Source organism: Cyprinus carpio, chromosome B17, assembly GCF_018340385.1.
Source record: "Cyprinus carpio isolate SPL01 chromosome B17, ASM1834038v1, whole genome shotgun sequence".
NCBI classification, from domain to species: Eukaryota; Metazoa; Chordata; class Actinopteri; order Cypriniformes; family Cyprinidae; genus Cyprinus; species Cyprinus carpio.
In genome coordinates this window covers 19,610,941-19,623,614 of record NC_056613.1, presented here as the reverse complement: position 1 = coordinate 19,623,614, position 12,674 = coordinate 19,610,941, and the positions used below count along the sequence as shown (strand labels likewise).

Below are 12,674 nucleotides of genomic sequence, written 5' to 3'. Positions count from 1 at the left end.
GCTGTTTATTAATACCTATTCTGCATGACCATATTCTACATCCTTAATCCTGCACAACACCTAATCTTAACAACTACCTCACTTACTATTAATAAGCAACAAATCGGGAGTTTATTGAGGCAGAAGTTGCAGTTAATGGTTTGTTAAAAGTGAGAATTGGACCTTAAAATAAAGTGTGACCAAGTTTCCTTTCTTCCTTATGGACTATCTTATATGTAATTAATTCATTCTAAATGTGTCATACCTCTCTTAGTGTGGCCAGAGTCTTCTTATCAATGGTGGCCTGTTTTTGCAGGTCTTTGTTCTCTCTCTCCAGCTCTTTAAGTCTCCCTGCAGCCTCTTTAAGGCGGCCCAACTCTTTATTGAGAGCCGTGCTTTCTTTCTCCATGCTGGTCAGCCTGAGGCAGTTCTCTTCCAGCGCTGTCTCCTTCACCTCCAACTGCTGCCTCAACCTACGTGTCTCCTTCTCCAGCTGCTTCTTCTCCTTCTCCACTTGGCCCAATTCCTGCTCCATTCCTCTCTTCTCTTTCTCCACTGCCTCCCCCCATGACACCGTCTGCCTCAACCCCTCCAACTCTCGCCGCAGATCTTTCATCTCTGCCTCATTCTGCTTCAGCTCGCCCTCTAGACCCTGAATCTTGGTGGCGCTGTTATCCAGGGTCTGCTGGAGCCGTTGGTTTTCCTGGCTCAGACTGCTGTAGTTTTTCTCTAGTCTTTCGCTTCTCTTGGCCTGGGAGCGGAGCTCCTCCAGAGTGCGGCACATCTCCTCGTGTTCCCGCTCTAGTTCGGCATGTTCCTGCTGTAGTTGAGACAGGCGAGCGGCAGCCGGCCGCAGGGTCTCCAAGGCACGTTGCTGCTCCAGATTCTCCTCCTCAAGTTGCTGGTGATCCTTCTTCAGGGTAGCCAAGCGCAGGCTGGCATTCTGTGCCGTGTCAGCCAGCTTCTTCAGCCGCCGATTGTCCTGTTCCAGAGCAGCGTTCTCACGCTCCAGGGCCTCGGCGCGTTCGCTGCCAATCTTCAAGGAGGCAGCTTCCCTCTGTAGCTGTTCTCGGACTCGCTCCAGACGTGTTACCTCCCTTTCCAACTCCTCACAGTGCTCTCCTCGTTCACGGAGAGAGTCGAGCTCTTTAGTCGCCTGTCGTTTATCAGCCTCCAGACGAGCCAGTTTACTGCCAGTTTCAGAGATGGTCTGATGGAGAACACGGTTTTCTGTCTCCACCTCCCTCACACGCGCCTCGCTGTTCACCTGAGCACGTTTCCTGAGGGAGTTCACAGCCTGGGTCAGGTGCTCTTTCTCCTGCTCCAATTCTGAGATCTAATAGGCCACACACGCATATACAAATAAACAACATTTATGAATGAATAATTCATATAAAGTTCTGATTATCATGGGCTTTCTTTCTTTAAATGTTCACCTGTCTATCTTTATCTGCCTGGATTGTCTCTAGAGTTTTTTCCAGTCTCTGTTTCTCCTTCAGCAGCTCCTCTCTAAGGTTCTCCATGCCCTGAGTTGTCTGTTTCTCCTGGTCCAACTGGGATTGCAGACACTCCAACTAAAACACACAACACAGAAGAGATCTCATTAGTATTCAATATTCTGGCTCTCAGTTAACATTTAAAGGAAATGCAGAAATTTGATGTACCTTCTTGCTGAGGCTCTGATTCTCTCTTTCCAGTTCCAGCTGACCTTCTTCCATGTTAATGGAGGCCTCTCTTAACTCCTGGATGTTGCTCTGAAGACACTGGTTCTCCTTCTCCAGCTTCAATAGTCGACTGGATGCTGTCTCGTTCAGCTCAAACACGAATGACTTACGGGCTGTAGTAGTGGATGACCAAAAAAACAATATAGCTTTTTATTACATATTGACCAGACTAGATGAGGGGCATCAACCACAGATTGTGCCCTTTTAACTAAAAGTACAACAGCTCCAAGATCTACCAATAATTTATTATAATTGATAATAAATAAATAATGGTACATTTAGTTAGATGTTAAATCCCTTGTTGTTAACATAGTATGAGATTTTGAACCCCCTGTAAAGGTATTAAATCAAACCTTTTGTACTCTGAAAATCTCAAAAACAGGTTCTTTATATTATCAACTATATATTTAACTATAAATATTTATCAGCTATAATCTTTATATTGTTTCTTAAAACTTAAATGTGTCTTGGCAGTGCCACACATGACTAATAAGTCATTTACAAATGTATTTTAAAACTGCATGAGTAAGAATGGTGACTTTAATGCAAGAATGGGAGAGAAGGGCGGGGTGAGCAGTAGCTCATTATCATTTAAAGGGAAATGCGCCGAAACGGGTCGAAAGGTTTTGATCCACTTCAAATGTTGACTACTGTATTTTGCATATATTATATTGTATTTATGTAGTTAGTATTTATACTCATTTGAGATTTGAGCAGTATGAGTGGCAAACATCCAGCAGACAGATGCTGAGTCACCTGTGCATTCACTGTAACATCGAAACAAAACGTATACACACCTAACGGCTTACAAACAGCCTGAGGGTAGAGATATTTCAGGAACCAGTTTTAAAGTCAACACTGACTTAGTGCTAATCAACTCCGAAAATCTCCCATTTGTGCCGTCTCAATCTTTTTAGAAACTTCACGTTCAAAATCTCTATTAGTAGCAAAAGAGCATTTGTTCACTTTGCATGAACAAAACGGCAAGATTCTCTGTTGGCAATATATTTGCATTGGGATGGGTTCTTAAACAAGCAACAAACAGAAAATAGGCCATCAGCACATGACCCAAATTTCACTCTTTATACTGTTTTCTCTAAACCAGTCGGTGTTGGGTTAGCATTAAAAACACAAAGTTCAAGAGTAAAGAGACTGTCTCAGAAGGTTTTAAACTGAGCTTCTGTCTGAAAGCGCTGTGGTGGACTCACCCTCATTGACCTCATTGTTCTTGGCCAATTGCTCCAGTTCCCAGCCAAGGTGAGCCGACTCATTCATGCTTTGCTTCTGAGAGATCTCCAGCAACATGTTCTCCTCCAGCAACTCCTCTAGACGTTTCTTATCACTGTCCCTGTCCTAAACCACATATAAAACAGGAAAAATCATATACTTTGTGCTGGAAAAGAGTACTCATTCAGAGATTCAATGTGATGTTTTCTCAAATGATTCAGTTTCAGAAAAATCTTTTGAAAAAGTCTGGTAAGGTTGGTAGTCAATATGAACAGGCTTTTTTTTTTTTTTTAGTTTGTTTAAACCAAAATAAGTCAGCAATATGACATTACATAATGCATGCTTCCACCCACAGTTGACGGAACAATGGCATTCCTGTAGTCAGTTCCAAAGAACCCTAAAGTATCAAGTATCAAAGCTACATACCACATACATTGGAAATGAATCAACTAGGTCTACAGCATGTTTTATTGCCCCTACATTACAAACCCCGCCAAGTGTAATCACATTGTGAATCAAAATTTAAATTGTAAGTTGCATAAAGATTAACTTTCTCAATACAGATGCATATACACACCTCCAAAATAATTTCCCTTAACACTTACAATTTCCATATCATGCAATTTGGAGCGCAGCTGGAGGTTCTCTTTCTCTAGTTCGTGTAGTTTGTCACAGCGCCCCCTGGCCGCAGCAAGCTGCTCCTCCAGCATGGACTTTGTCTCCAGCAGGGTCATATTGTCCTCTCTTAGCTCCTGTGCATAAAGAGACACGAGAGAGAAAAATGAAGAGATGGACAAAAAGAAGAGATCAAAAGGGATAGAGAGGATGATGACAGCAGACTGAAAGAGTCAGGGGGCTGTCAGTGACAGCTCAGGGCCTCAGCGGACACCTGAGGCTTTATATCTGAGAAATAAAAGCAGCAGGAGCCCTCAGCATGCAGCTGTACATCAGTCACCTCATGAAGAAACCAACCCTTCTGATTTTTTCCAGATAATGTCAAAAATGTCCGGCTCTGTTTTTTATACAATGCTGAAGTCATTAAAATGGAAATGTAATATAGGTTGGTGAGAGGTTACCTCTATGCGTGTCTTGTAGAAATGGACATCATTTAGCTTCTCTTTGAAGCGAGCCAGTTCGGTTTCCAGGCGATCCACTTTTCCAGCACGTTCCCTCAGAGCATCCACCTCATCACGGTACGCCCGCACCGAACGTGCCTCAGCCAGCAACTGCACGTTCTACTCACACACAAACACAGCAGAAGATAGTTTTCTGAAGCTCAGTAAAGTGTTTCCCAGTTTGAGTCAACCATGTGAAGTGTGAATGTAAGAAAACTTGAAATGATACCTCCTGCTTGAGTTTCTGGATCTCTGCATCCATGCGCTCAATCTCATTCTTGGCATCAATCAACTGCTCGGTCTTCTCCTCCCTGTAGAGAGCAAAGACTTACAACATTGATAGGCTGCACTAGTGGACGACCATATTTGGGATTTTTTTTTAATTATCGGGACAGCTGATAAGAGTCAGAAGTAGGAATTTTATTTTGACAGCTCTAAGGCTGTCAGTGAAGGTAGCCATCCCAATGAAGTTTGAATCCTGACTAAAAACAATTAAAAGAAAAAGTAGTAACTGTAGAGAACACACTTACAACTCTTGGCGGGAACGCCGGAGTTTGGCCTTTGTGTCAGCCAGCTCGACAGCTAAATGCTGTCGATCTTCTTTAGACAGTAGGGTGATGGGGGATAGAGATGTGTGCTCAGGGCTGGGAAAGCCCAAGAGACTGGAAGGCTGCTGGGACTGAAGATAGTCCCTCTCCTGGGTCAGCTCTATGATCAGCTAATGACACAAAACAGACCTGTCAGCATCCAATCAGTAATGATCTATGGCTTGAGGAAGTTTAGTACTACTTCCTAACAAATAGATGATTGCTGTTGCTGATCGGCAAACCTCAGCAGACTCATCCCGCTCGTCTATGAGTTTGCGTAGGTGAAAGGCCATGGTCCGAGACAGAGGGTCCAACTGCTCAGCAGGAACCTCCCCCACTTCCATCCACTGCAGATCCAGAACATTCTCCTGGTTGTGAGTTACCTGCAATCACGAGGGATTTTGCACCTCAAATACAAGTTCTATATATATATGATATACTTAAGAAGCTATTGGCCGAAATCAAGGGAAGCTCACTTCTTGAATGTGCGTCACAATGGCGGCTTGTGTTTCAATGTCAAGCAGCTTGATCTTCTCAATCATTTCTTCTTTACGATCACACTGTTGGGAGAAATAAAGAGAATGAGGAAAAGTGGAAGGAATGGCAAGAGAAGGGGAAAGGGATGCGGAGAGGATAGAAAAAGAAAAAAGAAAGGGGAAGAGGATGAGAAACATGATGGAGAAGTGAAGGGATGAGAGTGGGAAGAGGATGGGGAAAGAACCAGAAAAGGAAGAGAAAGGTATGTAAAAGAGAAGAGGAAGGGGAAGGCATGGGAAAAGGAAGAGGTAATAATTGAATGGGAGGAGGAAGAAAGAAGGTAAAGGAAAAGAGGAAAAAGAAGAGGAAGGGGAAGTATGGAAAAAGGGAAAGTTGAAGGAACGGAAAAGCAAAAAGGAAGAGGATGGAACCGGAAAAGGAAGAGGAAAGCATTGAGAAGGGAGGATGAAGAAAGAAAGGATTAAGGAGAAAGAGGAAGAAGGGAAAGAATGGGAAAGGGGAAAGCAAAGAGAAAGAGGAAGTGGAAGGAACAAGAAAAGGAAGATGAAAGAAATGAAAAGGGAGGATTAAGAAAGAAAGGAAAGAGGAGAAAAAAATCGGAAGGGAAAGTATGGAAAAGGGAAAGGTAGAAGGAACAGAAAAACAAACAGGAAGAGGAAGGGAAATTGAAAGGGAAGAGAAAGAGATAAGAAAATGAAAGGGAAAGGAAATGGGAGGAGAATAAACAGGGGAAAGGAAAAGGGAAGAGGAAGGAACCAAAAAGGGAAGGAGGATGAAGATGAGGAAAAGAAAGATAAAAGGATGGGAAAGGAAAAGAACAGAAAAGTGAAGAGGAAGCAGAAGGGGGAGAGGAAATGGGAAATTGTAAGGGAAGAGGAAAGGATAGGAAAAGGAATGGCAAAGATGAATTATAAAAACAAATGAAAGAGGAGGAGGAAAAATAATCAGAGTAGAGTTACAGTTTAAGACTACCACAGATGTTGTACAATCCATATCACATAAAGAAATATCTATTTTGTGTTTTAATGAAATCAACTTTGCCCATGAATTCATTTATTATGCCTTAATGGTGAATAGTCAAATAAACTGCTGGTACAGATGAAAGAGTGGGAATTCAGTCAGAGATTGAGCCCCTCTTTGAATAAAAGATTGCCGGAGATACTTTCAAACAGGATAAAGACTGAGTTGTGTGCCTTGTGACTGGAATACTGTGAGAGGAAGCAATGGTGCAGGATTAGACCAGCTCAAAGAGACTCTGAACAGCAAGCAAATCAACGGGCAAATGTTACACTGTGAAGTTTAAGGCTTTAAATCAATGTGAGCTGTTTATTATCTATTCACAGAACAGGAAAAAAACAGCTAGAGATGGGGCTAAAAGTGTAAAAGAAACAGGCCTGTGCAGAACTAACATGTGAGGAACAATCCCCGCGAAAAGGAGGAGACATAAAAACATCTTAGTAAATCCAACCTAATAATCTGTGCTGACTTCTCTGAGACATATCTGGATGAATGATTTATTTTGTAGCATAATGAGCATGTGTTCATTTTTCTCTGGAAAAGCAGAGGCATGCCCAGGCATGGTGTTAAAATGTGGGTTGGGGATCTCTGCTAGTTCAATCAGTTTACCTGAACAGCACAGCCCAGTATCAGCAACAGCAGTCTCTTCACCTCCTCCATGCTTTTACCTGAGGGATTGAAATGGTTAGAAATCACAAGAACTGAAAATATGATACAGAAATGAAAGAAATAAACATTACTTTTAGCTAAAAAGAGGAACCGGATACAAAAACTCTAGCAGACACCATTAGTTAAGACAGACATAGTGATTTTTTTTTTTTTTATGGTCCCACATTCCTAAATGATCAATGGTCAATGCCATCACTGTTTAAATATCGCTCTAGCAGTTTCACCTGAGCCATACACCTTGAAGAGAGGATTTAAGAAAGATATTCTCTTTCTTCAACCATTAAATTAAACAAACATTCACATGCAGGCAGTGTATTCTTACCATTTAAAACTTAGGACACACACACCATTACAAAGCACACCAACTTTTTCACAATTACACAAACCCTTTGAGACAAAGGTATTTTTAATTACTTTTTTGAAGCTTGTGTCTGTGTACTAGTGTGTTTGTTTACATCTGGCAGTCTTAGACTAATAAATACTCTGGAGAGAATGGATTGGGTGTGGGGGTGCCGTCGCCATAGCGATCGTTTGCCGCTCAAAGCCTCCCCACCCTACAGCATACCCCCTTTACACACACAGCAGAGGAGGAGCCATGGGGAAAACACTCCATTGTCCATTACAAGTGAAGCTTAATGTAAAAACATAGAGTATGTAACGTAAGATAAGAAACACACACAAAACCCACCCTGAAACATGTCAAGCCTTACTAAATCATCTGTGAAGGGGAAATAAATTCATAATACAGCCACTTTTTCCTGACAACATTACTTCCTAGCATTTAATAACAAAAATGTGGTCACACATAGCCTTCTGAACAAATATGTGCTGACATAAACTAGTGCTGTATTAGGAGAAACACGGAATCTCAGACTGTTTTGATAACCTATCGCAAGCAGAAAAAGACTCCATAGCTATGATAAGGGTTATTTTTGTATATGCAAAAGCATTATAATGCATCAACCATGAGCAGAGAAGAAAATCTGGTCTATGCACATTTATAAATTTCAGAATCACACCTCAATATAACAAAGGCCTGTTATCCACTGTACCATGTGTATTTTGGAGAAGACGTGCGGAAGTGATCAGGTGTCAGGGTCACCTAATATAAAAGAAATTTAAATACGAATTTACCTTACAGTACAAATAGAAGTTTAGCATAACTCTGTCACATTTTAAACAAGTAGTGATATCTTACATATAACTAACATTCGGCCATTCTGAAATTTATCAGCTAACAACATTGTCAAATTTAGTGTGTTAAATTCAGCATTTTTTCTACATCTCATTTAATTAAATCTTTAATTTTACATATTTTATTACTTGATTCTGAAAGCAAGCATTCCAGAATTCTACACAATAATTTTTTTTGTATAATGACTCAAGAAACTGTATAATTGATCTTAGCTCCAGACATGATTTCCGACATAGCTGTTCTCTACTGTCAACAGCAGGATCTAAAGTCAGCGCTCAGGCCTGGGTTTGGTCCCAAAAAGCTTCCTCCAGCCTTTCTCCTTTCCTCCTGCCATTACAAGGTCCACAGCACGTGTTTCCTTCCCTGAACCCTCCCCGCACACCCCGTATCTGAAGGTGAGAGGGTGTTTCTGAAGGCTGAAGTGTGTGTGTGTGTTTGTTCAGCAGGGTGTACGTTTTGCTTTGGGGCACAGTTAAACGTGGTAGTAGATGACTTATAGTGACTATAGTGAAGATACAGCAACTGATACAAATAGAAGGAAAATTGAAGTATGAGCAATGATAAGAAGCAATGAATAGCTGATGTTAACTTTTATGATACATTAATATAAACATTCTCTAAACAAAAAGTAGTTTTTTTCCTCCTTTTTTTCCAATTTCTTCTTGCACGTTTTGATAAAAACAAATTATATGAAAGTACAATTATTTATTTTCTTAAGACATTCTGTCTTCGGGTTATGAATCAACCCTGTTACTACCATATTTCCCCCTTTTAATACAGTAAACTATTTGATAAACAAAAAACATTTTTTGTCATAAAGGCATCATCACCTTTTCAACAAGCAAATACTTCTAGGCGTTAAAGTATCCCTTTATTATGTCTTGTTAGGTTTTTCAAGGGAATAATCTTGTCAAAACTAAAATGTCAACCCTGTTACCAGGATTTTGTTAGTTGAGAATTGACAACTGGATTTTGTAGAAACACCAGGATTAAATTATTTTTCTAAAAAGAATCTTACATATATTTTTTAGATCTTATACGCCTAATTTCCAATTAAACTATAATACCATCAACCCTGTTAGCTTTATGAAGGTATACAGTACATGTATCCTAACATGTATTCCAGTTTTATTTATATATATATATATATATATATATATATATATATATATATATATATATATATATATATATATATATATATATATATATATATATATATATATATATATATATATATATATTTTTTTTTTTTTTTTTTTTTTTTTATTTTAAATTAACATTTTCTTAACACATTACATGTCTGACAGAATTTAAAAGTTCACTTAAAATTTTTTGGAAAGACACCTGTTTTGCAGATTGATCTAGTGGCTTATTTACAATATATGAGCAATACCTGATAATGGGTCCTTGGCGATGGCCAGCACATTGGGCAGGTTCATGAGGATGAGCTGCTGAAGATGCTCCTGGGAGAAAACAGAAAACATGCTCACTGTAAACAGGTAGACAACTGTGATGACACCCTAAACTTTTGACCACAAAAAGACAACAGTGAGTGGCGAAGACGGCATGGTTCAAGATGGCAGCCAGCCCAGGGGAGATGGATGAGAGGACCTAAAACAGGGTCGCTGGTAACGTGGGAACAGGAAATGCCTACTAACAAACAGACAGGCAGGAAATCAAACTGGAAATGGGAAACGTTAGCAGTCCCAGACAAGGCATGTCTTGGGTGGGAAACATCAAATTCCAGTATACGGGCAAAATATGAGCTACAGTAGGTTTGCCCATGTACAAATGGACTTGACTTCAGCCACAATGGCCTCCAGGGTAACTAAGCTCTGCAAAGTACACAAAGGACAAGACCAAACAGGTCCAGCTGACCAAACCCTTCATTCCAAAACACACTTAGATAAGAGCACTGAAATCACTGACAGAATTACATACTTGACCTATTGTTTCTGTGCAACTGACAAGAAACTATTTTTTTCTGAACCATTTCTGAAAACTTTCCCACAGATCATGAGGGGAATCCATATAAGTACATAAAGCTTTTTTTTGACATAAAACATTACTGTAGTTTTATATTACATACATTTTCCTACTATTCCATAATGACTAAAAATAGTCCAAGATTTAAAAACCCATGTAGAGTCCATTTTTTTCCTTTCCATTCCACTGTGGTTCTTCTGGCTGTTTTTGAATGAAAAAAAATCTTGCGTAAACCAGTCTGATTATACAGGCAGCCCACTAACTATTCAATCTTTAAAATATGTAGTTCTGCACATCCCTAGATTCAACAAACCGAAGCATTGCTGTAAGCAAATGGACACACTCTCTCACCCAAACGCATGGCTACACAGCTAATGAGAAAGTGTGCTATCCCATTTGACATCATCAGTCCCGGACCCCCTGCTGACAACTCCATCCCCTTCTCAGAGGAGTGACTCCCATGGGAGGTCTTTGTGTGCAGAGACCAACGGAGACGCGACCCTCATCCAGTATAATAGAGCCAGCCCAGCTGAGGCTGGGGCCAGACCACACTGCCTTTGTCAAAACAGAGGCCTGCGAGCATTCCTTTCTTCACTGCTGTCTTCTCACACATGCTCATTCACAAACACTGAGAATACTTCAGAATACTTCAGAAGTACCAAACCCAAAATTCTCTTTTATGTTCTACTTTGTCCACAAATATGTAGAGTTCTACAGCCACTTTCAATAAATCAATTTTAATGTTTTCTAGTGATAAACAGATTAATTGGCTGACAAACTCTTTGAATTGTTATGAGATGCATGACATGAGAACTTATATCTTCTGATATTATGAACATCATAATAGGTACAAACCATCTTCATGCTTCATTTAAATATATGCAAGCAGAAATGTATTTGTAAACTACGATGGAGGGATTTTCAGAGAATAATGGCTTAAATTCATAATCAGTAGCTAGTCTGCACTGATATAAATTTTTGCCAATATAAATGATTCATTATTTTTATAGATGATAACTGAACAATATTAAAATTCTGTAAAATTTTGTTTATTAAATAAAAAAAATATGATCAGTTATTTAAATGTCACTGTCATTGGTAATATTAAATTATTAGTGTTAATATGTCAATAATATATTAATATTAATATGAACTATTAACTTTTTGAGATTTAGATGATAGGTCATGGCAAAGGTAATCGAAAAAAAAAAAAAAACACTAAAAATATTGACATGAGCATATACAATTAAATATAAAATAATGGAAAATACATATATCCAACATAAAATGATACGAAAATATAAAAAATTCCAATGCTGAACAAAAAACAATATTGTACCAACAAATCATCCTTAAAGTGTGGTCATATTAGTGCAATTTTGATGAAATTTGCCGTCATCTACTTTTGGCAAAATTTTGTGGGCAAAAAATAATAATTTTGTATACTGTCACACAAAATCTGTGGAAATCTACTGCCCTCACATGAAACTCCAGATCAAATTCCTCATTATCAAATCAACTTGAAAAGGATTTAAATTGTAAAAAAAGTGATGCACCTGTAGCCATATGGACTATTTTTACAGTTTGTAATTTGCTTTGTCCTTTAAAGAGTTCAAGAGCCATGGACAGCATAGACTAACATTGTTTGGAAATGAGCAGCATCAACATTCTGCTAAACTTCTCTTTTTAACGTATACAAAAGAAATAAAGTCATACGGGTTTGAAGTAATATTTGGGTAAGAGTTTTCCTTTTTGGTGAACTACTCTTCAGAAATTCACTCTATTCCAAGTCTATTATATTGCAATGCATTTATACATAGCCGTTACATCAGCTACCATTCTCTTTGCATATCAGCATGTAAAAAACCTTCATGTTTATTTCTTTTCACTAAATGCAAGACAAACCTTAAAATCCACTTGAGTAGTCTTGTCATACCTGTATTTTCATGACCACTGATGCAAGACTATTCTGAGATAACTATGCACAATGGAACAAGCAAAGCACTCTGGGAAGAAACTAAGTGTTTCTGACTGACAGCCAGTCTGCTGTGTATAATTACATAAAGGAGCACGTTTCAACCTGAGAGGAGGAAAACTTCTCTTTAAGGTGTTTGATTTGACAGCTGCACTGCGATGGGGTGTGTACAATAGTGTCACGTTATGTGTTCTCTCCATAAACACCTCATTCTTTAATTGCCAGTTAATCGGATCATTTCTGCGCTGCTAAATTCAAGCAGGCTAATTACTAGATTTGAGTCATATGCAAGTAGAGGAGGCTTTTGTGCCAGCGTTAGTATCTTGTTTCAACTAACAGCTGAGGATGGAAAAAACGATGATGAAGGATCAGTTAACGCTTCTTGTCTGACAGAGACGGGCTTAGGGAACTTAAGGTGCCTATACCATTTCCGATACATTACAACTGTAGCAACTACTGCAAATACACACAACAAAACAGGGAAGAATTGATGTGTGAAATGTAATGACACAACAAAATAACTTTTCATCATAGCAGATAATAACAAGACAGCACCGGCCTGGGCATGCAGTTGCATCATTTACTGAAAACTACCTGCCTGATGTAAATTATTGATGGGCATGTGTCCATATCACAATGCAACCTAACGTTTGCTAAAAGACTCACATATTCTCTCTAAAGCCCTTTGAAAACAAAATG

At 39.2% G+C, this 12,674-nt stretch overlaps 1 protein-coding gene across 1 annotated transcript in view; it reads right to left on the bottom strand.

Annotated features, from left to right (window-relative positions):
* Positions 1–12,674, bottom strand: part of ccdc88c (coiled-coil domain containing 88C) — a 54,143-nt gene that overhangs the window by 22,463 nt on the left and 19,006 nt on the right. Inside the window, exons 4-15 of the mRNA XM_042742694.1 lie at positions 9,408–9,477; positions 6,757–6,815; positions 5,109–5,192; positions 4,875–5,015; positions 4,576–4,763; positions 4,275–4,356; positions 4,007–4,165; positions 3,536–3,682; positions 2,912–3,056; positions 1,644–1,816; positions 1,416–1,553; positions 245–1,315 (exon numbers count right to left, since the gene is read on the bottom strand). Coding sequence (XP_042598628.1) covers positions 245–1,315; positions 1,416–1,553; positions 1,644–1,816; positions 2,912–3,056; positions 3,536–3,682; positions 4,007–4,165; positions 4,275–4,356; positions 4,576–4,763; positions 4,875–5,015; positions 5,109–5,192; positions 6,757–6,815; positions 9,408–9,477 — 2,457 coding nt within the window. The remainder of the gene's footprint in view (positions 1–244; positions 1,316–1,415; positions 1,554–1,643; positions 1,817–2,911; positions 3,057–3,535; positions 3,683–4,006; positions 4,166–4,274; positions 4,357–4,575; positions 4,764–4,874; positions 5,016–5,108; positions 5,193–6,756; positions 6,816–9,407; positions 9,478–12,674) is intronic.